This window comes from Populus nigra, chromosome 3, assembly GCF_951802175.1.
Source record: "Populus nigra chromosome 3, ddPopNigr1.1, whole genome shotgun sequence".
Taxonomy (NCBI): domain Eukaryota; kingdom Viridiplantae; phylum Streptophyta; class Magnoliopsida; order Malpighiales; family Salicaceae; genus Populus; species Populus nigra.
In genome coordinates this window covers 22,660,049-22,687,916 of record NC_084854.1, presented here as the reverse complement: position 1 = coordinate 22,687,916, position 27,868 = coordinate 22,660,049, and the positions used below count along the sequence as shown (strand labels likewise).

General features: G+C 31.5%; 3 protein-coding genes across 3 annotated transcripts; all 3 read left to right on the top strand.

Annotated features, from left to right (window-relative positions):
* The first annotated feature begins 270 nt into the window (after positions 1-270).
* On the top strand, positions 271-1,831 carry LOC133689459 (uncharacterized). Its single transcript, XM_062109315.1, has 3 exons — positions 271-314; positions 526-775; positions 1,574-1,831. The coding sequence occupies exons 1-3, from the start codon at positions 271-273 to the stop codon at positions 1,829-1,831; spliced, it is 552 nt and encodes a 183-aa protein (XP_061965299.1).
* Positions 1,832-9,489: 7,658 nt separating this feature from the next.
* LOC133689139 (uncharacterized) lies at positions 9,490-14,578 on the top strand. Its single transcript, XM_062108909.1, has 9 exons — positions 9,490-9,776; positions 9,903-10,093; positions 10,685-10,866; positions 10,961-11,245; positions 11,334-11,392; positions 11,491-11,527; positions 11,636-11,707; positions 13,159-13,483; positions 13,922-14,578. The coding sequence occupies exons 1-9, from the start codon at positions 9,644-9,646 to the stop codon at positions 14,285-14,287; spliced, it is 1,650 nt and encodes a 549-aa protein (XP_061964893.1). The 5' UTR covers positions 9,490-9,643; the 3' UTR covers positions 14,288-14,578.
* A 1,209-nt stretch (positions 14,579-15,787) lies between these two features.
* On the top strand, positions 15,788-16,117 carry LOC133689458 (uncharacterized). Its single transcript, XM_062109314.1, has one exon. The coding sequence runs from the start codon at positions 15,788-15,790 to the stop codon at positions 16,115-16,117; it is 330 nt and encodes a 109-aa protein (XP_061965298.1).
* The last annotated feature ends 11,751 nt before the right edge of the window (positions 16,118-27,868 follow it).

Sequence of the window (27,868 nt, the reverse complement as noted above, 5' to 3'; positions counted from 1 at the left end):
ACATCATAATATTGAAATATGAAAATAAAAAAAAATCAAAAAACAATTGGATTATTAAAGGATTAAATTAAAAAAAATTAATAAAATAAAACACAAAACACTATTTTAATAGATAATATTTTGTTAATCACACCCTTTTTTTTACAAGCAGCATTACATATCCACTTACCACACATCATGGTTGTTAAAATCGCGATTTAAGTCGTAAAATCGTACGATTTTACGAGTTAATATAGACTTTACGTGCTAAATCGTTTATAAAAATCGAAAATGAGTAAAATCGGGTCAAAAACAGTTAAAATCGTTAAAATCGGGTGAAATCGTCTAAAATCGCGATTTCACCACCGATTGAACGAGTTTGCCCGCAGGAGAACAAAATTCAGTGTAGTTGCCACGTGTCACCCGCCTATTGGATTGAACAGATCAAAGGCAAAGTAACTGTGAGTCTGTGACTCACCGAATCAGTCTTCTCTTCAGTGACATAATGAGAACAACGTCTGAACTCTGAACATTAAATCCCTAAAGGGCTTCGCTTTCTCCAGGGAAGAGGCTTTCTGGAGTGAAGCTTTCACCTGCTGTCTCGAACTCTGCTGGAAAGAAGAAGATTGCAAATATTGTCGCTGGGATTTCAAAAGTTTCGGAAGCGCTGGTTGGGTCTGCAAAGAGTAGTAGGAAGAATTGGGATGAGATACCAGCTGCGGTGGGTTCAAGGGAGATGAAAGAGAAGGGTGAAGCCAAGAAGAAACCGGATCTGCAAGCGATTTTGCAGACTCAGGTAATATCCTATCCTACTTTTTTAACGCTTCGTAAGAAGCCTATGTTGAAGAGTCTTCTTTTCAATGATGCCTATTACCCATTTCATTTGCAATACTCTGTGAGTTTGATTACATGCCTTTGCATCTTGCTTGTATTACTGAGCTTTTACTTCCAAAATTGGTTGTTTTTAGTTTATTCAGAGAGGCAATGCTGAGGCTTTTCTTAGTCCAGAATCTGACTTCACAAGATGATATTTTCTTGAAATTGCAACTTGTATTCTTGAAAAAACGGTGGCTTTGGTATATGGAGCTTTTGAGTTCTGAATTAGTTTTATTAGTTGGGAAACTAATTAGGGGGGAGCCGAGGAGTCAAAGTAATAAGTGATTTTGATTTCTTATAACATGCATAACAATTTCTTCCCTTGCTCATTTTAATGGCAAATAATTTTGTTAAATCTCGACAAAACCATGTGGAAAAATCCTTATTACTTTGTAAGCAGGAAGAAGCAATTAATAGAAGATAGGAACAATGTCTAGAGATTCAGGAGGTGTTTCTTTTTCTGGTGGTTTCTTTTTAGGGATTTTAGAGAATTTTTACTTTTATTTCGTGGATGCTGAACTTCGATCTACATTCTCAGATCTTTTCAGCAATGAGAAAACCATCATTCTTATGTAAAATTATTTTAGTCTAAATTCATGTGTGTTGTGCGTATCTTGCTTGGATTTAGAAGTCTTGACTGGTAGGAGATTGGATTAGTTTGAATTAGATAGGAGACTTGTTTAGTGCCTAAAGCGCCTTGTTGCTTCGCGTTGGACAGGAGAAAAAACTGAACACCAAGTTGAGGAAGTTAGCCCTAATAAAGATAACTATGGAGGCAACAATGAGATTCCAGAGGGCACTGATGACAAGGACCATGACAATAGTGATGGTAAGGGAATCATTTGTAGGAAATGATCTTAATAAATCCGGTGCCGCATATATGTTTGGCATAATTGCAAAAAGATTTATCAGATTAGCAATTGTTCTTTTGAAGCAGTTATTTTTCTTCTCTCTGCTAAATTTTCAAGGTGCTTGAACTATGTATGAATTTTTATTTGAAACATGATTTTTTTTTAATGTATTTTAAAATTCCTTACGATTTTTTTACGATTTTACGATCCGTTTTTACGATCCGAGTTTGCGTGCGGCTTTCCGTGCCGTGTTAAAATCACGATTTTAACAACCTTGCCACACATTATTAATTTTTAATAGAGAGACAAAAAGTACTTTTGATTGGAAAAATAAAAAGAGGCATGTAGAAAGCTCAATCGGACCATGATGTTATTTTAATTTTTTCCTTTTGATCGAGCAAGTGATTTTATAGCATTTATTTTACTTTGCTATAGGCTGAATCAAATATTTAAACTTTTTATTTTGATATGGATCTATATAAAAATCATGAATATATTTCAACTTAATTTGTTTAAGTTTTGATTTCGTATGGTTTTTATATTGTTTACTTTATTAGTAAAGTTTTATGTTTCCTTGTTTTTTTTCCATGTAATTAAATTGATACCTAAACTACATTCTATGTAGCTAAAACTCTGTTTGTATACTAATTAAATTTTTATTTTATTTTATATGTATTCTTGATTTCACCGAGAAAAAAACTTAATATATCAAAATTAATTTTGTCTTTGATGAAGTCTATGAACAACACATCCATATAAATTTCTAGGAGAACAAAATATATATTTCATATGAAATCAACTTTAATTTAAAGAATATAATTAAAAAAATTAAAACTTCAAGATTTAAACATAAAATTTCTCTAAATTTGATATGCGATTGCCTCCCTTGAGCGTAATTGCCCATATTACAAACTTGTTTTCAAAGTTATGAGATTTTATTATAACCTTAAATTCTATTCATAATTCTAAAATCAAATCACTATCCTAAGCATTTACAACCTTGACTCTAACCTTTTCTGTAGCAGTTTTTTTTTTCTGTTGGGCTAATTCCAAATAGTTAAAACACCCGTCATTATTTATTATTAAAAAATAATATAAAATCATTTATAAGATATTATTTAATAGGTTAAGTCTTTTAATCGAGAGGATTTTTTAATATAAAATAAATAATTAATAAAATCAATGTATAATTTCGGGAATGAACTATTAAATGTAATATTTATAAAAAGGAAAAAAAATATTTGATTGTATTGTTTTAAGAAAAACGGAGACTTCCTAGGTATTAAAAGCAAACCGTGGAACAGGAGGAGATTATCTGGGAAAATGAATGGGCTAATTATTTGTGGCCTATAGTCTAAATTCGGCCCTTAAAGGTTGCCCACAAGACTTGGGTATTTATTGGGCTGGTTTTTGTTGCTAAGAGCCTGGAAAGTAAGCTAAATAAAATGAGGTATAAAGTATTTGACCCACAAATTAATAGCTCAGAAAAAATGAGGAATAAATTATTTGACCCACAAATCATAAACAATAAACAAAATTTTGTAAGTGTTGGCCCAATTCCTTTTAATTCAGGCTAGCCCAGTTACATGATGCAAATTGAACCCTAACCCATCAAAGTTCTGCTGAACCTGAGGATTTTTTTTATGGAATTGGGTGGCAGGCAAAATACAGGAGAACGTGAATTTAAATATTTATTATTAAACATAAAGAATATTTACGTTCAAAACCCACCTTTTTAATAAATAAAAAACAAATAAAGAAAAACAGGAAGATCAAAGGCAGGGTGCAAGAAGCTTTGCTGTCCAATTTTTTACATCAATCAATCCAAGTTAAATGCCAAAAATAGTTTCAAGTTTGTGTTGAAGCTAGTTATATACATATATTCCAATTGCGTATGACTTGCTAAGCACCAAGTCTAAATAATTTGCGAGCTGAAAGGGACTCCAGCATCGCTTATGTCGCTCGTATAATTAATTTAGCTTTTGAAAAACTGAAGTGTCCAAAGTTGACAATTATTGTTCTTATTATGATTACTCACTTGACTTTTGTTAATTGGATGTGAACCAATTTCTCACTACCTAGCAAGATTCATTAGCTAATATTGTACCCAAGCACTAGATATTAATCCAGTTTAGTCAAAGCATGCATCATTTGCATGTATAAGTCATGCTTTGTAGTAATTGGGTGTTTGTTTCTGTGTCATAATTTTTTATTTGAGTAACCCAGGTCGGCAAGCTGAGAACCTCAATTCAATGCCTTGGAGGTAGATAAATTTTGATCCCCATCAAGATTAGCGTTGAAATTGATAATAGAGATTTCCTTTGCTTTGCTTTGCTTTAATTATGCTGTCTCTAATTAAATGAAGCATCTACAAAGTACATTCTAATGTTATGTAAGAAATGAAAAGGAAACTGGCAAAGCAAAAATTGTTTTTGTGCGGCAGTACTCGGCTAAGCATGTTTAGAAACGCGGTTCAACCTGTGTTTTTAAAAAATTTAAAATATATTTTTTTTTGATAAAATTTAATATGATTTGTATGTTTTGGATCGTGTTGATGTGCTGATATCAAAAATAATTTTTTAAAAATAAAAAAGCATCATTGGCATGCATTTTGATATAAAAAATTATTTGAAAAGCATCCACAACCACACTATCAAACAAGCTCTAGAAAAAGCTTGAGTGGCCGGCCTTGCCGATCGATGTCTCTCTGTAACTTTTCTCTTAATTAAAGGCCATGTATATGTCCTAATTAAGAACTTAATTTCTTACTAATCCCTTTTGATTTGCCCAGACAATAACCTAAGCAAATGTTCGGCTACCATAATCATGCCTCGGGTGTTTACGGAAATATTCATTAAGCTGCAAGCTCATTAATTTGAAATTGTCTACCTTGAATAGTACCTGCAATGTGACATTAATTTTTGAAACTTTATGTTAATCAAGATCATGGAGATACTGCTGGCCATAGCTGGCAAACACAGGCAGTGCGTATTCCCACAAGAGATATCTAGGAATATTGCTTTTCCATAACACATGCAATGCAGGTTCACTGTGTGAGAATAAAGCTGGCTGAAATAAAATTAAAAAAAAAAGAAGAAGGAATAGAGCCCTGTAAAATGGTCCCCATATATAACATTCAAATCCAAAAATCACTGAAATAAAGAAAGAACAAGAAGGAGAGAATCCAATCACTTTAGCTCAAAGTTGCACCACGTAAAGTTATTAAAATGCAGCAAAATCAGATTCTACATATATCATTGAACAATGATCGGTATGCCCTACACGATTAATTCTAATTTTATAGAAAATACAATATATTTATTTCATTCATTCAATGTTAGTGCACTGGATTGTCAATGCTGGCCCCAACAACTTTTACATGAAATCAATGCACATGGAAGAGTTGTTGGTGAACAATTCTTGAGAAATTCGTACATGTATACATGAGGAACTTAAAGATCCGCAGAAGAAATGTGGCTGTCGATTGGAAATTAGAACTAGACATATACGTACAGTGATCTATAAATTATTTAGATGGGAAAGTTATTTTGATAAAGCATTAGAAAGAGGCAGTGGTGGCTAATTAATTACGTACGTCTGCGTCAACAACTACTACTTAATTTTAATCAAAGCTCATTACCTACCTCATAAGCTGCGAGCTTTCTACGAGTATATGAGGTTGTTTTTTTGGATTTTTTTAAAAAAATATTAAATTAATATTTTTTAAATTAAAAATATCATATATTATAGCATCAAACACGCTCTACATTTTGTATTAATTTCTCAATTGAATTAAATGCTCCGGAAAAGAAGTATAATTAGACTAATTTTTCCATCAACTAGTATTAAAGTTTTGTTTTGAATGATCTTAAAAAATGTTTCTTCACACCAAACGAGCACATAAATAAATTCTTTTAGATGTTAGTTGCAAGAGATGAGTTCAAAGAATTAAGAAATAAAGCATGATACCGGATCACCTTCTTCAAATTGAAAAGAAATCCTAGTAATGGACCGTGCTGCCATGATTATTTAAGCAACATCAAATAAAACGGTGCCATTTGGAACAAATTATAGAGACCGTATAACAAATTAACCATTGTCAAAACCACCACGAGCTTTTGCTTAAAGAATGCATGCATGTGAGATATAATAGATTTTCTGCCACCAGAAACCGCGTCCTGTAGTCTTTTTTGATAAATAATGACGAACGAACAAGCCAAGAATAAGAATCAAAATCCAACCCAGGATTGTCCTTTGCAACAAGAATTAAGGTGTATCTATGAGGTTTTCTGTGGGGATGGGAGGGCACGGATTAAATATTGCAAGTCAAAATGGTTTGCTCTCCTTCTTATAAAATCCCCAGAAAATTACCCAGATGTAACTCAATCTGCAGGATCTTGAGACTTCAAATCATTGGATTAATCTCTGTGTTTTCTTTTGGATATATAATCATGAAGAGTAAGATTAAGACCAGGCAGTTAGCTAATTACTTAATTAGTCACTCCAAAATATTAATGATTAATTGGCTTTTTTTACAGTTTATTAATCGATGTTATGATTACCATGGAGATTGTTTTTACATAGACTGGTGAAAGTTCTTTAGAATTTTGTGCCGGGAGATAGAGCCAAATGCTGAGAAGATAAGGTTTTGCTTGGCACTCGATCATGACCCCAAATTAATCCATCTTCATTTTTTATTTTATTTCAAGTAAGGACCGCTCCACTGTTTGGTGTCTAGCAAATAATTTCATATTTGTACGTGGTAGGGCAAACCATGGTAAATAAACCCATTAATGCACTTAATTTTTGTTTGTTTTTTCCCCCTTATGTGGTGAATAAATGGGTTTATCTGCAGTGAAATTACTGTAGAGACGTGTAATTTTTTAAATTCCTGTGGCTGCTTTCATGTGGCATTTTTGTTATTTTCTCATTTGCTTTTGTTTTTTTCTCTCAAAGTTTTAATTTTTCAATTTCATCCTCCTATATCACATTTTCAACCTTTTCTTGTTCCAAAAATTTCTTACATTTTGCATTTTCTAGCATGTTCCTGGTCTTGGACGTTGTTCTATTGTTTATTATTTGATATCCTTCCATATTTCCAATCCGTAAAATCTTATGGATTTAGAATAATTTCTTTGATGAAAACATTGCTATATTTTCTCTATTTTTTTATCCTATGAATTTAGAATAATTTCTTTGTTGGTCAATTAATACAATAATATTGATACTATAATGCCAAAAAAACAACAACAAAAATATGGATATTATACCCGAGCATTTTCTATTCCATGGCTTAACTCGGCACCAAATCATTTTGCTCAATGGATCAAGAATCAGATAAAATCAGTATGTTTTTTTTTTTGTTGTTGCTGGTCAAACTATTAGGTTGACTATTTGAAACAAGAGCAGGGAGATAATTCCTTTTTCTGTCAGAAGAAATCAGTCGTCCGAAACAATTTCCTACTTGTAGGGACTTTTACTCCATTTTTGACCTAATTAAGCAACATTGGTAGTAGGCCAAGAAAACGGATCAAAACTCAAAAAGAAAGAAATACACGCGTAGCAACCACGTATTCCAAAATTAAGAACCAAACACGTCCTGTCATTTATACTGTACGTATTCGAAAATTAAGCAGAGCGTGGAGGAAAATGGGGGGGGGGGGATGTGGTGGGTGGTGGGTGGACACGTCAGCCATCAGGATCAGTGAGATTGACAAATGGGGGGTCACCACGTGACAAGCAAACCTGTAAGAATTCGAAGCGAAACCCGCAACGATCTCTTTCGTTAACTACAAAATACAAAGTGTCCAAAATTTGAAAATTTTTTGTTTTTTTTTTTTGTTAAAATTTAATATGGTTTGTATGTTTTGGATCGTTTTGATGTGCTGATGTTAAAAATGATTTTTAAAAAATGAAAAAACATCGTTGGCATGCATTTTGGCACGAAAAGTTATTTGAAAAGCACCCGTAACCACACTGCCAAACACGCTCATAGCCATAGCTGCTGTCCACAGGAGAGAGGGAGGGAGGGAGGGAGATGGTGGCTGGAGGGATGCCGCGGTGTGTCTGCGTCTGTGGATAGTTTGTCTGTTTGTATGATGGGCATATGCCGATTTGATAGATTAAGAAATGATCCTTTTTTTTATCTCTATAATCTTAATTCCAATATCAGCCTTTATATCTTCAAAAAATCTCAGTATCACCCATGTTCTTCTCTAATTATTAATAGGATGTTTGAAATTTTAGTAGGAATTGTTTTTTAAAGTGTTTTTTTAATATATTAAAATAATATTTTTTTATTTTTTAAAAGTTATTTTTAACATCGCACATCAAAACAATCTTAAAACTTAAAAAAAATAAAAATTAAATTAATTTTTTTAAATCGCTTTTGAAATACTAAGGTTAAGATGGACATATTTCATACATCAAATAACTCATTAGTAATTCTATAAATATTAATATTTTATTTGCATAAAAGTTATATCAATAATGATAACTTGCTGTAAAATATCTAATAATTCATCATTTTATTTTATTTTATTTAAGAAGTTAGTAACCGGTGATATATACATATTATAAGAAAACCAAGAATGCTTATTTTATTGTACAAATGCGATGGTTTACAAAGAAAATACTATAAAACTTAAAGTAATTTAAAAAGAATAATTCAAAATGTGATCCTGTCATGAGGTTTTATCGGTTAGGGGCTATATTGAAACGTAATCTCAACACGGAAGCCAAAGTGGCATATCTCTGAATTATAGGGGCGAATATATGTAGTTGCCCTCTTTTCTTTTTTAACTACAGCCTCCTTCATTTTTTTATTTATTCTTTTTGTTACTGGAATGAACCATCAGTGTCGAAAGGGAGGAAGCTTTGTCCATTACATTTTCAAATGTATATTGACCATAACACCACTTGCCTGATCAAAACTTTAAAATAATAATAAATAAATAAATAAACAATACTCTATGAAAAGACAGGTTTATCAAAATTTAAATAGTTGAGGGACTCAACCGAGACAATTTATAAACAAAAAACCTAACTGCGAAAAACATGGTAGTTTAGGGGCAGATTTATCACTTCCAAGTTTGTAAATCATTTAATGCTACTTTTAATTTTAAGAAAAAAACATGACGTGTACATTGAAAGAGGTAAGACTACAAAAAAGGAAACAATCCATAATTAGTAACAAAAAAAAACAAATAAAATTACATCAGTGATTTTACTTGCCATATTTATATTTATAAATCACTATACTAAATTCTATTTGTGTTGTAATATATATATATTTTTTCTGTTTGTATATAGCAACACCATAAAAGTCACATCCACTCCTCGCCATTTCATTTTCCAGAACCAGAAATCTTAAAAATCAAAACTTTTTTTCCTAAAAAAAAAGGCTTGGAAACTTCTTCATCACAAAAGCACCTTTAATTTTTAATAATATCTCAGAAATAACCCGATAGAGGGACAGCAGCCGCACAGAAAAGGGTATTCTTGTCCATACACTATAGAGCAATTGCCGACAAAAAAACTCATATATGGGTTTTTCTTAATAGTTTTGCTGTGGTTTTTTTTAATAAAAAAATATTTTTTATTTTTTAAAAAATATTTTTAATATTAATATGATAAGATGATCGAAAAATATAAAGAAAATATATTAATTTAAAGTAAATAAAAAGTAAAAAAATCTTCAAATTCTTTTAAAAACATTTTTTAAATATAAAAATAAACAGGTTAATATCTCAGAAATACCCTATAAAAGTAACTGTATTTAATTATTTATTATCTACACACGGTCACAACACTGCCTGTCGCTCACCCTCTACTTCTTCTCTCTCTCGGACACGTACATAAAAACCAACCATAGCCGACGCCAACGCCAAGAAACACAGAGAAAGAAACTGTAACAGAAAAAAAAAAAAACCCAGACAATGTCATGCAATAACAGATCAAATCCGCCATTGTTTTTTCTCCTGGCCTTTGTTTTCCTTTTCTTTCTCTTCACTTCTTCAACAGCAACTCCCAGTTCCGCAACTTCCCATTCTCTATCCCTTTCCATCTCAGGTAATTGATTAATTAAGGATTTTGTTTTTCTCATCTTTTTTTTTTAAAGATTATATTTCCAGTGGAAAAGTCTCAATCTTTGCATGTTTTTTTGGGTGATAAGAGTAACTTTTCTTGTCAATGTAGATGATGTGGTCGGTGAGAGAGAGAATGATGGTGTGCTGGTTTCATGGAAGGCAAGGAGGCATCTTGCTGAAGAAGGGAACACAACATCTTCTTTGATATTGGCTGCAAAGAGAACAAGAAGGAGAGACCCTTTAGAGAACTCTAAATTCTACACTTCTGGTTATAATATCAGCAATAAACATTATTGGGCTGTGAGTTCTTTCTCCTTGTTTTTTTTAATTTATTGCAACCAAATTTATCCATTCTCTTAGTGGGGTGTTAATAAAGTTTTTCTATTTCTTTTTTACTTTATTGATTGTGATGTTGTAAAAGGGATAAATGTTACTAATTGTTTGGTAGTTATTGATTTTTGTTTTCTTATTTATTGTGTAATGGTGTTGGCTTCTTCTGTTTTTTTTTTTTTTTGTTAGGAGAATATGAATATTACTGATCTTTTGCTCTTATTACTTCACCTATTTTTGTAGAATGACTCATGCTCTCAATTGTTTTTTTGCCCTTTTTTAAGGAATTTATTATTATTATTATTATTATTATTATTATTATTATTATTATGTACAGTTTTCACAGAAAAAAATGATTCCATTATTTTGGTTTTCTTGTTTGGGACTTGCTTTGCATTCCCACTGTCCATTCGTCTCACTGGTTTTTTTTTTTCTTATCTTATTGTGAGAATGCGTGTCAAGTTTGTAAGTTGTCATTTCATAATTCTGATTAACTGCTGTGGATTGTTTTGGATAATAACTATTTAATTCCTAGGCCTGATTGTCCCTTTCATGATGCAGTCTGTTGGTCTTACCGCGGCTCCCTTCTTTATCGTTGCTGCAGTTTGGTTTGTGATATTTGGACTGTGCTTGTCCTTTATCTGCCTCTGCTATTGCTGTTGTAGAAGAGAACCTTATGGCTATTCTCGAGCATGCTATGCTCTGTCTCTTATCTCCCTCATTTTCTTTACCATTGCTGCAATGTAATAATCCCTCTTTCTCTCTTGGGCTATATTTACATGCATTTTTTATGATTAATAATTTCATAACACCCTCAATGTTGCTCTGCAATTACAGTGCAGGATGTGGTGTTCTGTATGCTGGTCAAGGGAAGTTTCACAGGATTACAACAGACACATTGGAGTATGTAGTTAATCAGGCAGATGTTACTGCTGAAAACCTCAGGAATGTGTCAGATTATCTGGCTGCGGCTAAGAATGCTGGTGTATTGTCAGTTTTTCTGCCAACCAGTGTCCGAAATGACATTGATAGCATTCAAACAAAAATCAACTCCTCTGGTGCTACTCTTTCCAGTACTACACAGAAGAATTCGCAAGGCATACAAGATGTTTTGGATACCATGTCCGTAAAAGCTCTTAAAACTTCTTCTGGTTCTTGCTTGGTTCTGGAATTTTTCATAACGGCATTTACTTTTTATTGTGCATTGCAGAAGATTGATCCTGATTATCCTTGCTGCTGTAATGCTTGCTCTGGCATTTCTTGGATTTGGTGAGTGTTGTTTTCTTGAACTAGAGGTGGAAATTCTTAATTGTTTGATCTAACTAAATTCTTTTCTAATATTATTTCTATGATGACGTTGGTTGCAGTATTCTCCATTTTCGGGATGCAGTGTCTTGTTTACTTGTGAGTGATATGATCTATCAGCCATTTTCTGTTAATTTTTTTGAACTTCAGAAAAAATTGTGAGTTAAGATTATGACTCTGCCCAATGTTACTGTTTATTGACTGTAGCCTGGTGATCCTTGGCTGGATTCTTGTCACGTGCACATTTGTTTTGTGTGGTGTATTCCTTCTCCTCCACAAGTAAGCTCGTCCTCCTATTCTTTTGATTTTTTTTAAAAAATCTGTTATAGGGTCATGCATAGAGTTTATACTTGATGTTCTTTTTTTAAAAAAAAAAATTGTTTTGAATTAAGTTTATGTTTAGATGCCTTGTACATACATTCTGGTGTTTGGATACATATACATGTAAATGTTGGACATCTACAATTAAGTCCAAGAAGCTCTATACACTATAACGATGCGCAGCAACATAGAGCTTTGTGGACTTAACTGTAGATTTCCAACATTTTCATGTTCGTATATACACACGCAAACCTTTTTGTAGTTGTGTTTTGGATAATGCTAGAGATTCTTAATTTTTTTTACAAAATTCCTTACAAAGTGATATGCATCATGCCATTGATTTTTTATCAATCACTTGATTCCATAGTTAAAATTATCACATGATCTACATTCCATGGTTTGAAATTTTTTCCTAATATATGCCTAGTCACTTTGTAAAAAGATTCAAGTATCCCTGGCATCGCTCGTGTTTTTGCATCACTCTGGCGGGTGGAACTTCTTGTTCTTAATTGTAGATTTCCATATACACACATGCGCAAACATGTACTCGTAGTTATTAGTTTGATGGTTATCTTCTGTGTGTTTGTCTGTGGCACTACAAACCCATTGGTAGTGGGCAAAAATTCAGTACCCATTGGTAGTGAGCTAGAATTTTCATTTTCATTAGGTTACATAGTGATAGGCTAACTTGTTATATCCCTGACATTTCTCTTGATTCTGTTATTTTAACCAATTCTTGAACTATCTGCGTCTTGACTAACAACTGTTCTCCCTGCTAGATCATGATTGTACTGAGTTCATCCATGCATAATAATCAATCTCTGAATGTTTTGGCTGATCAAGAAATATTCCTGAAACCAAGTTAGTTTAGAATTTTGCATTTCAATATCTTAAATCAGAATGAGGGGAAAAAAGCCCTATAAGCTATGAAATTTAGAAGGCTTTGTTTTCTTGTGAATTTAAATTTTGATTTGGCAATATATCTGTACATGGATAGGAAATTCATTTCCAACTCCACAAGAAACGAGTGCTCCTGAGGTTTCTAAACTTATTTGCTTTTAAGATCAGGTCCAATGAAGCTGCATCTTAGTACCCGAATAACATTACACCTTTAAAGTTTGTTTGATAACATGCTCTGCTGTTAATTTGATCTACCAGTTAGTTGAAGCTAGTGTCATTTAGAATCAATAATTTAAACGGTACAAATTTGAAGCTCTCTTTAAAGACAAAATTATCTTCTTTCTTGGGCATGTTGATACTCTTGCACACCGCATGTAAAGAGAGACATTTGCACTGTTGTCTTGGACTTGGAAAGTGTTTGAAAGTGTCGATTTGTCATGTGTTAGCTGCTGTTCTTTGTTGAGTATGTGTCCCTCCCTAAATGTATTTGTTTGTTTTTTATCTTCTAGCGTGGTTGCCGATACTTGTATTTCTATGGATGAGTGGGTTCAGAACCCCACTGCCAAAACAGCTCTGGATGATATAATCCCTTGTGTGGACAACGCAACTGCTCAAGAAACCTTGAGGCAGACAAAGGAGACAACTTACCAACTTGTCAGCGTTGTTGATAACATCATCAACACTGTCTCCAACAAAAATATCCCACCCCAAGCGGGAAATCTATATTACAATCAATCTGGTCCGCTAATGCCTGTACTTTGCAACCCATACAAATCTGATTATACAGATCGGCAATGCGCTGCTGGTGAAGTGGACTTAAGCAATGCTACCCAGGTAATATATGTGAACATGCATAGTGTAAATAGAAAGGCTGAAAGCATTTTATACATAGGATATGCTGAAGATTAGGCCACCATGAGCACATCCCACTAACAGATGCCATACGACCTAATTTTTAGTTTTAATCTTTGGCCAGAGTGTGATGTTTGCATCATCTTATTTTAGCCCATGTTAAGTTTTCCCTGTCATGGAAATTCCAAAATCTTGTGTAGTTTCTATCTGTTTAACTTGTGGTGCCAGCGATTTAAAGTGATATTTTAGGGGCATTTTTCTTGTTTTTGTATTTATGTGCTTTTCAATTTTGATTAAGATTATAAATTCCAGTTCAGACCTCCTTAGTCAGCTTCTGCATACAAAACACCACCTGACCCGCAATGTACTTGAGAGTATGGCACTGAAAGGCTTACTACCATTGTTTTCTGTAACGAGCAGGTGTGGAAGAAATATACCTGTCAGGTATCATCTGGGATTTGTACTACGCCTGGTCGGCTTACTCCTAGCTTGTACAACCAGATGGAATCTGCAGTAAACCTAAGTTATGGGTTGAATCGTTATGGTCCATTCTTGGTTAACCTGGAAGACTGCACTTTTGTGCGAGAAACATTCACCCAGATCAACCATTCTTATTGTCCCGGTTTGCGGCGATACACGCAATGGATATACGTTGGGCTAGTAATTGTATCTGCTGCTGTAATGCTGTCCCTGATCTTCTGGGTAATTTATGCAAGAGAGAGAAGGCATCGTGTATATACCAAGCAGTTCGTGTCTACCTCGGAAGGCCCTGGCAAGGCATCATGAGATGCCATCTAGTTAACAAGGTTGCTAATTAGATCTTGTGCATATCTTGGATCGCTTGCTGTCCAATATTTTTGTACATTATGCTATCATCCATAGGCTGGCTGCAGTATTGTTAGTGTGTTACCAAGCACGGCTCTTTTCATAGGACTCGCTCTGAGACCAAAATGGTGACTGCTGCTTTGCCACCTGTAAGAAAAGGGTTATGATTTCTTGGCTTTTTGCTTATATGATCTAAATATGGTTTCTCTAATGGAGCCTGCTTCTTGTATAGCAAGCAGATGTATTTGAGTATGGATGTCGAAATTGATTCTTATTTGCGGAAGATAAGTTTCTGATCAAGTTACTCGTGCCTGCACGTTAATTTGCCAAGTCCTTGAGCTCTCGAGACCTGGTTAGAAAATATTACACGTGCAAAGAAACAAGTGGTTAGAAAATCACACTTTTTGTACAGGAGCACCAAGCCATCACTCTTGTACAAGTATTCAGATGTTTGATGGTGCAGGAAGAAAAAGGACATGGCGGGATCAGTGGCTTCTGTGCAAGCTATCTCGTAGGCATTCAATGAATGATCCCCAGCAGGAATTAATAAATGATCCCCAGCAGGAATTCATCTCCTTGACCAAAACTCAGCAGAGGCTGACGATATTGGCTGGGAGATTGAAAGAAAGGACACACGTAACTTTGCTATACTAAGTTTTTAGCTGACGGATAACAGGCCTTGCCATCAATCAACATCAATTAAAGCTTTTGATCAAACAATCTATCCACTAGCTAGAGCCACCCTCCCCCATACACTTGTAAAACTTTGAGTGCAAGTTAATAGGAAAGGTGGGATCTCTTAAACCGAGTAAATTTTAAAAATTAAATTAAAAAAAAAACCTGAATTAATCTATTGGAAAACTAAAAACAACTGAGTTTGTTTAATTTTAAAAGTCTATCAAGTCTACAACAAATTTCACAATACAAAATGTTCAGCAATGTAGCTGAACATGTTCTTTTTCCTAAGAAAAACCAAATTGATACATTTTAAAATCAAAATCAATGGAAAAAACCCAAAAGAAATACCAGATTGATGATTTTTTTCTTCAATTTTTTTTTAAAAAAAACCGAATTGCAGTACCAAACGGTGCAAATTCATTAAAAGCTTAAAGCCCCAATACATGACCAGATCAGTAATTTACAGGGAGTTCACGTGAAGTTAGGGCAACTAATTAATTGCTTAAAAAAACAGACTTTACTCATCCAAAAGTCTCCAATGGATTAAGGGTAAATTAGTAGCACTAGAAATCTCTTCTTTCTGCACATCACCCAAAAATATTTGACATTATTTCACTATGTACCAGCTAACCAGGTTGTCATAGTGTACCAAATCAAAGGTCATCAAGTCCCAAACGAAGCTATAAAAGTGGACATAAATCCAGTCTCGGATTAATTTGCCTCACAAGAAACAGAATCAGAGAAGACTCTCTCTTTGAGAGGTATAAAACTATCACAACTTACATGGCATCTAGAGACGTACCTTATCCTAGGTCAAATGCGCAGCAACAAGCCAGGACATGCCTATGTTCACCCACCACACATCCTGGATCATTCAGGTGCAGCCTGCACAGGAATTTCCGTAAGGTGCCTTCAGGATCAAGAATCGGTCGTGTTGGGTCGAATCATAATTGGGACTTGACTGTGGTTGCCAAAGCGAATCCGTTCAAGGCAATCTTGTTACACATTATCAAGCCATCTAGTCATGACCTTCACAGGAGGAGGGATTTCCAGCCCAGGCCTACCAGGTTTTGCCTAATGAATGCTAATAGAAATGGGGTTGCTGTTTCTTGATCTTGATTTTATAATTAGATCCAAGAGTTCTTTTATTTTTTTTAATATTGTTTGAATTAGATCATGAGATTTTGCAGTTTTTCTGCCAAGTATATACGAGGATTTATGTACATAAGGTTACTTAATTGTGTTTCAAAGAGTCTGATGCATCAGGATTCTATTAGTTAAATGGGGTTTTAAGATTCGTCCATAAATAATACAAATACATAAGCATGTGTATGTGTTTACAGAAAGCATTTCTTTAATCTGAAAGCAGGTGAGAAGCATTTGCAGAATCTTGGGTTCATTATAATTTCTTAAATGATGAACAGAAGTTCTCAAGAATACAAATCTTGCAGAATATCACACACACACACTCGCCTCACATGCATCCTGATTTTGTTAATTGAGGATTTTTCTAAACTTGTTACCCTAATTAAGGATTTTTCTAAACTGAACCTGCAGGACACCAGGCAGTAAATTCTTAAAATCCATAAATTCTCTTATGCTCAGCTGAATTCAGGAAATTAAATAAGAGGGGATTGTTAATGGAAAAAAGAAATTAAAAAAAGAAAAGATGTCTATCTGAGTGATCTCACCCTTTATACTTTCTCCAAGACAAAGACAATTCTGAATTAGAAAGCAACTTGATTTACAAAATCCTTTAACCTCACTCATAATTTAGGCGTGATCAGATGTCCGTCAAGACAGGTTACATTTGTTAATTATATTTCTAATGAAAATTAATTAATTAAGATGCTAAGCTCGATTTTAGTATAAAACGCAGGTTGCACCGCATAGTGAGTTCTTCAATGTCTGACAAAATGGTCCTTCTGTCACCTATTTGGAATAGAAGAAACTACATGGGAATTCGAGGGTACAAAAGGGGCAGATTTCAGAACAATATTGAGAAATCCAATGCTGTAAAGCTTTCACTTTCGTCAATCAAAAGTTGTTTTCATCTATATAAACTCGTTCTTCGGAAGTATTTTTCTCGTTTGATTTCCTCTGCTATCCATGTCATTGCAGGAATTGACTGGCGAAATCAAAGCTGTCGTTTCCTTAAAAAAACAGCGTTTTTGCCGCCAACAATGGCTGTAAATGCAGCTGCCAGATTGAATTGAACAAGGTCCTCCACATGGCTCAAAAAGAGCAGCAAAGACTAATTCTCTTCCCCAAGAGATCCGCAGAGTCAAAAGTCAGAATTACAAAAAAGATTTGACCATTTGACCTGTTAAAGAGGAAGCATCGAGTGACAAAACTAGACATTAAAAGGAGGGCCCTCAACCTCCAAAATCTGTGGGCTTCCACACCATGTGGAAGAAAATTGCTCTTCCTAATAATGTAGATGCGGTAGTTTTCAAAACCAGCAGCTACTTAGTTACGGCAAACTTTAATTTTCCTGCCAAGAACCGCTGTACAAGTGGATGCTCGTGTGCCGTTTGCGTGGAGTTTAAACTACCATTTCAAGACAATTTACTTGTCATCCCCATGAAAGTTAAAGAACAACTTGGTATCTTCAAGTTGTTAAAATCATTGTCTTTAATGACTTTGTCATCGAAGATTTTTTCTTGAGCAGCGAGTGCTACACGTTAACTCAATTGGGATTTTCAATATTGTCAAAATGGGATCGGATCGGCATAAATAATTTCTTTATACTTTACATTGTAAATAAAAATATAATAAATACATGAACAATATATTTGATTATTAATGATGTACGTATATATTAAACATTATTTCCAATTTGTCTTATATATTTGATTATTAATGATGTACGTATATATTAAACATTATTTCCAATTTGTCTTATATATTTGATTATTAATGATGTACGTATATATTAAACATTATTTCCAATTTGTCTTAACACATGCTATGAAGAACAAGGTCTCCGAATGACAAGAAATTAAGAAGCAATATTCATACTAGAATTATCGTTATAAATCTTCAATTTGAAGCCATGCTCTTGCCGTCTTAGGTCGCTTCATTTTTATTACCTGAAGTTACATATTCAAATTCAAATGATTAAAGAAATATAGCATGATTAGAGAATCTTGTCAATAAAGGACGTTCTGAACGCGTTAATGTAGAATCTTGCATTCTTTTATGGATCCTTTTTCAAACGGGTTGAATTGGAAGGGAAAGAAAAGTAAACCAGAGACACAGGTGCATATGGTTGACCCTTTTCTGGTTTTTATACGCATGGTGCCTCTCATCATCAAGTCTTTAATGGCTCTAGTGGTCTCATTTGGCAGATGTATTCGAACTAGCATGTTGGGAAAAAGAAAAAGGAAGTCCGGCGGGGGTGGCTAGCTACTGTGGGGCTCTGTAGTTTTATGGCTGGTCCTTTCGGTCCACCCACGACAGATGGTTCCATATTGACATTTTATATAGTCAAGACTCGCATGCCATAAGCAAATTTTTTGTTTAATGGCAATTTCTTGCCCCTTAACTATTAGGATCGTAGCACATTGAGGCATGCACTATCAATTTGATCAAAACTATCCTTCAACTATTATGTTTTGGACAAATATTGTCTCTCCCCTTCAAGAAAAAGTATTTTTTTAGTATTTTTGTACTGAATCTTTAACATTTTTAATAAAAATTCCAATAGTTTCAACCATAATTTTAAAAGAAAAATGAATTCAAGAAGCATTTTTTTAATTTTTTCTTAGATATTGAATACGAAAAATAGAAAATAATTTGGAATGAACCCAGATTTTGTTGGAGGCTCTGAAAATTTTCATTAGTATGTGGGAGAATTTTGATTTGAATTAGATGCCAAAGTATGAGTTTATTTTTCTAGGATTTTTTTCCATGATAATGGCGAGTTCAAACGAAGGGACAGTAGTATTTATCCAAAACATGACAGTATAGGTCTCGATAAACCTGAGGAAAGAAATTCCTTCATATCTTCTGGATGCATATATATATATATGGTCCCCAATTGTGGGATGGAGATAAGTATACTCAAAGTTTCCTTCTCCATGAAGTTCCTTTTCCTTTTGATGATTCCTTCAATATTATTCTTCTGACGTAATCTTGGAGAATGACATGCATGATCAGAAGTTGTGATGGAGCGTTTGATGATGGATCCAAGAGATAAGATTTTCTTTCACTTTAATCCTTGATTGGATCTTTCTAACCATCTAATCTAACCAAACCGACGTCGGATGCAACCAAATTAATGGTCCAGATAGATCCCACAATATATATATATATATATATATATATATATATATATATATATATATATAAAATGAAGGTTCCTCCCTCTTTTCACTGAAATCTTAAGGCTTAAGCTCTTCAAAGTTGTTTTAAAATTATATTAAATATATTCGCTATAATTATATCAATATATAATTAATGACTCGAAGTGCTAAGAAAGACGACTTGTATTGTTGAGGGAAGGATCAACGATCAAAATTAATCTGCGTAACAAAACAATAAATTTTATTTTTGGACATCAAGTAATGAGGTTGAAATTATGCTCGAATATATAGTGGTAAAATAAGAGATTTTTGTTAGCTAAAAAGTTGTAAACAATTAATTTTAATTACATGAAAAACTTTCAATAGGAATTCCTTTATTCTATCACAAATTAATAGCAAGAAATTTTGTTTATTTTTTTGTTCTTGTTTCAATAATCTAATTATCAAAGGACCAGTTAATTTCCAAGCCGATCGACTATGCAAGAACATTGAATACAAGATGGGCATTATATTAAACTCAATAATATTATTTGTTATTTTAAAGGTTATAAATATATACTATATCTTTCCTTTTTGTTTCATAACATACATATCTAATATGCTACACATGTAAGTGTTTGAGAATATGATAACAGTTGTTTTTTAAAATGTTTTTTACTATTAAAATAATTTTTATTTTATTTTTTAAAAATTATTTTTAATATCAGTGTATTAAAATAATCTAAAAACATAAAAAATTATTAATTTAAAATTAATTAATTAATTTTTTAAAATATTTTTAAAATATAAAAACAAATATAGGAATATCTTTTTACAGGATGCATGCATACCATAAAGTTCAAAAAAACAAATAATAATAATAAAAAAAGCATGGCATGCATTGAGTGATGATCAGTACTGTCCTACATCTCCATTAGTATATTATTTTATTGATTCCGCCAAGCAAGCAAAGATGACAAGAAAAAACTTCCTTTGAGTCAGTGACTACACAATTTCTTCTATTTCTAATTAATTAGAATTGCCCATTACCAACTTTTTACTCAAAATTGACATATCCATGCTATTTCTTCTTGATGTGATTTTATATATATAGCTTGTTTGTCTTTTTATTTTAAAAATATTTTTTTAAAAAATAAAAAAAATTAATTTTTTGTTTTAAATTTATTTTTATAATAATTTTAAAAAATAATCACCGCATCAATTATATAACAACAGAAAGCGTTTAAGAATAAAAGTCAACTGTTTTTAAAAAATTAAAAATTAATTTTTATTAAAAATTAATTATTTTTATATTTTGGATGGTTTTAAAATACTAATCTCAAAAATTATTTTAAAAAAATAAAAAATATTATTTTAATAAAAACAAACTTTAAAAAACAAGAATCCCAAACAAACATTTTCATCAGCCGCTGCGGCCAGAAAACAAAGCAAAAGGCCTAGTGGTTGGGGTTTGATTCCCAAAATCCACAGGGTGCCTAACACGTTCTGCCTTTCTATGAGTTTAATTAATTAAAATAAACACCACGTAGCTGCCAAAATCATGGTTTTAAATTTTTAATACAAGAAAAGAATATTATATAAAAAAAAAATAAGAGAGGGCTTAATTTGTTGACACGAGTCTGGTCAGTGAAGCCACCAGTGCCATGAGCTGATTCCACGTGGGTGATACGTGTCATATTGTTTGTTGTCCTCCTCTTTTCCTTCGTGGATCTGAGAATGTTCCCAAGCCAATCAAATGTGTAAAAGCGGCGTGTAGTGCTTTTTCTGTAAGATTGCCTGACTCCCTACGGCGAAAACGATGGCGTTCTTCCGAAAAAAACCAACAAGATAACCCTTCCTTATTCATATAATAAGAAATTTACCAGTGTAAGCAAGCAACCTTTGAACGTTTTGCTGTTTTAGAAAGGTACCATCAGCCATTTATTAATTTAAAAAAAAAAACTAAAAGAGAAGGGGGAGGAGTTATTGGTTTTTTTTCTTTTAAATTAGAACAATAAACTTGAATTTCTGAAGTACTGTTTGAAAAAAAATCTATGAAAACCCACCCATTATGCTGCAGAGAAGGGAATACAAGCAAATGACAGTGCTGTTGTTGAAGGGACTAAAAAAACTACCCATTATCTTGCAGATAAAGGAGCACAGGTAAATGACAGTACTCTAGTTGAAGAGGCTAAGAAATCTACCCAGTATGTTTCAGAGAAGGGAGCACAAGCAAAAGACTCCATTGTTGAAGGAGCTAGAAAACTTCAGAGCATGTTGCAGAGAAGGTAGTAGCAGCTAAAGATGTGACAATGAAAAGCGGCGAAGGAGTTGTTCATTACGTAGACATTTCATCAAATGCCATGTCAAAATTATAATTCAATATCAAAATTCTAAAACATAACATCTTAAAAATATGTTATTTTATCAGAGATTTTTTGCTTTTATAACATTTTGTTATTTTTTAAAAACATGATAATTCGGGTTTTTTTTATATTTTTTAATTGATTTTTTTTAACTTTATTCTTTAACATTACCTTTGTTAAATTTAAATTGATATACATAATTTGTTTTAGTTTATTTTTTATGAAGTTATCATAGTCTTATAACTTGGTATGCGGATTGACAAGTTAACTCGGGTTAACCTGAATCGATAAAATATGTTGTCGTCTCAATATCTATATAAAAAAAAATCTCATCTTAAATATTTATTTGGAATCAAACTATTTTTTATTAGTCATATGAGTTGCTTTTGGATTTGTCACGGATACTAAGTCATATCAGATTAATTCACACGTAGTTTTTTTAAAAACAATTCTACAAGAAAAAGCATTATTAACGCCGAGATATATTTTATGTTAAAAAAATTGATCTAACCCACTGCATAACGCAAAACAATGATATAGTAATCTAATATTAAAATGTTTTTTTTTAACACCACTATAATATTCTTTAATTTTTTTTTAATAATGAGAATAATAATAATAATAATAATATTTTTAAATGGATTACATATAAAATTATTTAGCTCGTTGAATAATTTGATTCATCTAAAATAGTGGTGATTAGGTTAGTCTGATAAAAAAAACTACAAATAAGAGTTCGAGACAATTTTAATTTACAAATAAATAATCATAATTTCATTAATATTAACAAAAAAAAACTGAAAAGAAAAAGAAATTTATTGTAACTTTCCTCATAAAATATTATTCACTAAAATAATTTGTTTTTTATTAATTTCATATTCCAATATTAAGTTTATTAGGGAGTTAACTCTTATAATTTTTTTTTCAATTTACTTTAATGAGGTTATTTTAGGCTTATAACCCGAATCACAAGTTTGATGGGTTAATTAATATGGTTGGCCATATTTTTTTTTTATTTTTTTAATTGATTTTTTTCTTAATTTTATTCTTTAATATGGAGTTGATTGGGAATTAGACTTCATAATTTATCTTGGTTTGTTTTTTATGAGGTTATTCATGTCTCGTGACTTGGATTACGGGTTTGATGAGTTAACCCTAGTTGACTCGAGTTGTTTTTTGTGTTATTTTTTAATCATTTTTTTTTCAACTTCATCTTTCATTGCTAGTTTGATTGGGAATTTAACTTCATAATTTGTTTAAATTTGCTTTCTATTGATTTATCCCAATTTCATGACCCGAGTTGTGACTCGAGTCATTTTTTAGGGTCTTTTTTTAATTAATTTTTTTTTCAATTTCATTATTCAATATTAGATTTATTGAAAATTGAGCTTTATAATTTGTTTTAATTTGCTTTTTACAGGGTTATCATAATCTCATGACGTAGTATATGGACTAACATGTTAACTTGGGTTGTCCCAAATTTTATCCAATATGTTGTCATCTTAAAATTTATAAAAAAAATCTCATCTTAAGTATTTATTTTAAGTCAAACCATGTTTTTATCGGTTATCCAGATTTGAACCTGCCAAAAAAACTAAGTCACATTAAATAAATCCACACATTATTATTTTTTTTATTAAAAAAAATATTAACAACACCTAAATATTTTTTTACGTTAAAAAAATTGATCTAAACCCCAGCATTGCGCAGATCAATGATCTAATTTAAGTTTCTATTTCTGGTGTCAAATTTCAAAAGGTGGTTTGAAACCAGACCAAAGTCATTAAACCGGCCAGTGAACAGCCCAAGCAAGGTATGTTAACATAAAACATAGAATTGTTTTAAGTTTTTTTTATTATTATTAGAACGGTTTTATTTTGAAAAAAAAATAAAAAGTAAAACCAGGTTTTAATCGAGTCGCAAAGTAAACCTCTCATGTCCATTGATCATACCGAGTTATACTTGATTTATTTTAAAACCCGGTCTGAACTAGAAATCAAATTATCGACTAACCAGGCTGATAAACCAGAATACATTGAGGTAGTAACACTAACCAAAACTGAGGAAGATTTTATGTATACAGTACGCCTGATTTATTTATAAAAGCCTGGAGACAGTTATACAGATAACCCATATATCTAAGCTGGTGAGAAGTTCTTGCGATATAGTTGCAACTATACTGCATAAATTCAAATCATTAAACCTTGTGATTTGCTAGCTGTAAGTTTCATCCTGTGCTTAGTGGAGATTAGATAAACATCATCTCATGATGTGATTGGCTTGGTCAGACAACCATGATTAATTATTACTGTTATTGAGAACGAACCATGATTAGTCTTAACCCCGAGTAAATGTATCTACACTCATCATAGTGCAAAATTAGAAGGACTAATTGGCGCAGTCCAAGTTTCAAATCTGGATCAGAGTCGTAAAAGATTTATAAATGTGCCAATGCTTATCCCGTAAGATCAAGATTAGTGCCACGTCTTTGATAAGTTTACTTTATTGTCATTTGTAAGTAGTCTTTTTTTCTTAATTTTAAAATCTTAATTTGCAATAAAAAGGCAGCATAAGTTGATGTTATTTAAAAAAAAATAATAATAATTTTGTATAGTCAATCTTAATTTGTGTAGTCGATTGCTTATTTAGGAGTATTATTACGGTTGCATTTCAAAGTATTTTTTATTTAAAAATACATTAAAATAATTTTTTTATATTTTAAAAATTATTTTTGATATCAGCGTATTGAAATAATCTAAAAATACTAAAAAAAATTAATTTAAAATAAAAAAAATAAAAAAAATTAATTTTTTTCAAAAATATTTTTAAAATACAAAAATAAACATGATCTAAATCCACTCATATGATTCAATAACCATGCCTGGATCAACTGAGGTGTCAATAAAAGAGAGAAAATAAAAGTTTGCAAGCAATTTATTATTTATTATAAAATCTATAACTATATATATTGAAAGCACATTAAATTTTTTAGATTTTATAATTATTGAGTTTAGTTTTTTGGTTAGGTTTCGCATAACACTTGAATTTTTTTAATTTTCTTTAACATTTTTAATTTTTAATTTTTATAAATAGACTACTTGTTTTATATTTTAAATATTAAAAAATATAAAACAATATAAAGTTATTTTTGAATATTTATAATGTTATTTTATCTTTATTTTTTTTAATATAATTAAACTTGTAGTGTTTTTTGTCGGTACGGTGTTATAAATGTTGACAATTGCGAAGAAGCAAACGATGTGAATTTGTGACCCCTCCATTGCCATTTGTTTGAAAAATGACGTCCTGAATTGTTCAAATAATAATAATAATAATCGACCCATGCCGTTGAAAAAGAAAAGGAAGGAAAGAAAGAAAACACAGACGCTGTATTTGTCAAGAAATTTGTAAAATAAAACAGTGACAGTAGAACTCCATTTCTGCTTCATTACCGGTTAAAAACAGAAAATATAAATGTAATTTGTAAATACAAAAATATAGCCTGAAATAAAATCATGTATATCATTATTACGGCACAACCTCACGAATTAAATGTATTTATTGGGCTAGCTAACAGCAATAAATAAATTTATTCTAAAAAAAATTAACAATAAAAGAATTCTATTCCTGCTTTTGCTTTAGTTAAGATCGTCGACAAGGGACCATGACCCTCCACCATGTGCCAGCCCTTCCTATAACGACATAGACACCTCTAAATCTATCTTACATTGCCCATAGAATTTTTACAAACAAACAACAGGCTGCTAGTGGTCACCAAGTGAGTAACACGAGCCTTGCTTCTAATCTTATCTATTTATTTATATAAATGCACGAGATATTTTTAAGTTGGTTTATTTATTGATTAAGATTAACTGTTTCAGAGAATTTTGAGAATATATATATATATATATAACCATATAATAATTTAAAATTTTTAATAATTTTTCTTGTTAATCTTAAGATTCAAGCTAAGCCTTTCTAACCACTTAAAGCGTGTTAGGTATTATGGTAGTGATTATATTTTAAAGTGTTTTTTTAGTAAAAAACACATTAAAATAATTTTTTTTGATACTAGTACATTTAAAACTATTTAAAAATACAAAAAATATTTTAAATAATTTTTTTTAAATTCTTGACTAATAATGTTTTGACTCTTAATTAACTCCTAATGTACTATGCTGCATAAAAAAGCCCTCCCCCCTCCCTTGTTATATTATAATTAAAAAAACTAAATTTTATATATTTGATATATAATTAGTAGATTAAACGTACATGTGTTGTCTTTTTATTATTGTTTTAATAATAAGAATTGTTTCTGATCATCATACATAATTTAATTTAATTTAATTGATAACTGAATTTGTTTACTGTAGAAAATGGATCACAGGAGAGAGTTGAATATGATATCGACGATCAAGAAATTGTATGATTAGTTAAATAATTATTGTTTTTTACACTGAACTTTACTTATAAATGTGTTTAAAATTTTGATTTTTTAGAAATTAAAATAATTTGATTTTGATTTATAGGGACTTACTTTTTATTTATTTTATATTAAAAAATATATCTTACAATAATTTTAATAAAAAATATATATTCTTAAACTTATTATTTTTTAAATCACAATTAAATATTCTTTTTTAAACTGCAGTTACAATGACTTTACTCCTATGATGCCAAATATATACTAAAATTAGACTCCACCCGGCAGCTCTTACGGAATTTATTGATTAAAAAGTAATCTGAGGATACTGTGTTATTAAATAAAATAATAAAAAATATTCGGGTCTGTTGGGAGTGGATAGATGTCAGTGTTACGTGGAATGTAAAGAGCGTGTGAGAGTGTCACAATAGGAGACAGAGCCTCTTTAGCATTTCCAAGAGCTGTCAGTGAAACGGATCAAAATTCATTGGTTTCTTTCTTTTTTATGGCTGTCTTCTGCCACGTAGAGAGAGAGAGAGAGAGCGAGAGCGAGAGGAGAGCCCATAGGTTTTTTATTTTCTGAAAACCGTTGGATCCACTTGGATTGCTTGTGCTCTAACTCAACCAGAGGTCCTGGTTTGGTTCTCCTACGTTTTCAACTCTCAAAAAGCTGTGGAGCCCGCCGCTGGTTGCTGTAATTTCCGTTGCTATTTGAAGTTTTTTTAAAACAAAAATTAATTCAAAAAAATAAAAAAACTTAATTCTTTCAAGAATATTTTTAAAATACAATTACTTTTGCATTCGTGTCCCCATACTCTTGCCATTTCCCCAAAAAACAATTATTGATGGGTTTTCTACTTTTATTATGTGATTGCATGTTGCCATGTTCTCCATTCTTTGTATTTGCTCATAAGATTTGGAGGGAATGTAATTTAGGGAATTAGTTCACTTGACGTGGAAATCCAAAATAAGGAAAAAACTCGTGTTAATTCTATAATTGGGTATTGATATTAAAAAAAAAAAATCAATGCATTTAAGGGATTTTTGTCATTGTATACTATATAGTAACAAATTCAATGTTCCAAACCAAGAGAGAATTTGAATGGTTATTTTTCAATGCATTTAAAGGAATCAATAGATGTGATGATAAAGTAAAATGAATCAATTGGTAAATTGCATTGTGTTCATTGACGGTAAGATATTATATAACTAACATTTACAAATATACTTTTTTATACCAAATTTCCATACAAATTAATTTGCTAATATATGAATATTAAAATGCATTATGACTGGTATTATTAACCAAAAAAAAAAATACCACATGCTCTAAAAAAAATTGTATAATAAAGTATTTATCTATTCTGGTAAAAAGCACATGTAAATTCCATGTCATTCTTAATTTAGTTTAATATTCAAAAACGTTTTTTTTCTATTTCTCATTTTCATAAAACTGACATGTCAATTTATTAATGGTAAAATGTAAGAATTATGAATTTTGAATAATTAATATACCATGAAAAAATTCATTATATATATATTTTTATGAAAATTTTAATAAAATGACAATACTCAACCAATTTTAAATTTTATATACAAAGGAAATTCCATAAATACACCAAAATACCCAAACAAAGGAAATCTTAAAAATCCTTATCGACATGTAAATACTTAAACCTCCAAGGACTCCAAAAGAAAACCCAAATTAAAAGATCCCGAACCCCTCAAGATATCGCGAGATATCGAACACCCTACCCCCTTCCCTTCCCTATAAAGATGTCGCTCGAGT

Bases quoted from the DNA above. Each gene is read 5' to 3' on its own strand.
- LOC133689459 (XM_062109315.1), top strand. From the start codon at position 271: ATGAGTAAAATCGGGTCAAAAACAGTTAAAATCGTTAAAATCGG. The intron at 315-525 runs GTGAAATCGTCT...AAATCCCTAAAG, and splicing joins GTTAAAATCGTTAAAATCGG to GGCTTCGCTTTCTCCAGGGA. The intron at 776-1,573 runs GTAATATCCTAT...CGCGTTGGACAG, and splicing joins AAGCGATTTTGCAGACTCAG to GAGAAAAAACTGAACACCAA.
- LOC133689139 (XM_062108909.1), top strand. From the start codon at position 9,644: ATGTCATGCAATAACAGATCAAATCCGCCATTGTTTTTTCTCCTGGCC. The intron at 10,094-10,684 runs GTGAGTTCTTTC...TTCATGATGCAG, and splicing joins GCAATAAACATTATTGGGCT to TCTGTTGGTCTTACCGCGGC. The intron at 10,867-10,960 runs GTAATAATCCCT...CTGCAATTACAG, and splicing joins TTCTTTACCATTGCTGCAAT to TGCAGGATGTGGTGTTCTGT.
- LOC133689458 (XM_062109314.1), top strand. From the start codon at position 15,788: ATGGCATCTAGAGACGTACCTTATCCTAGGTCAAATGCGCAGCAACAA.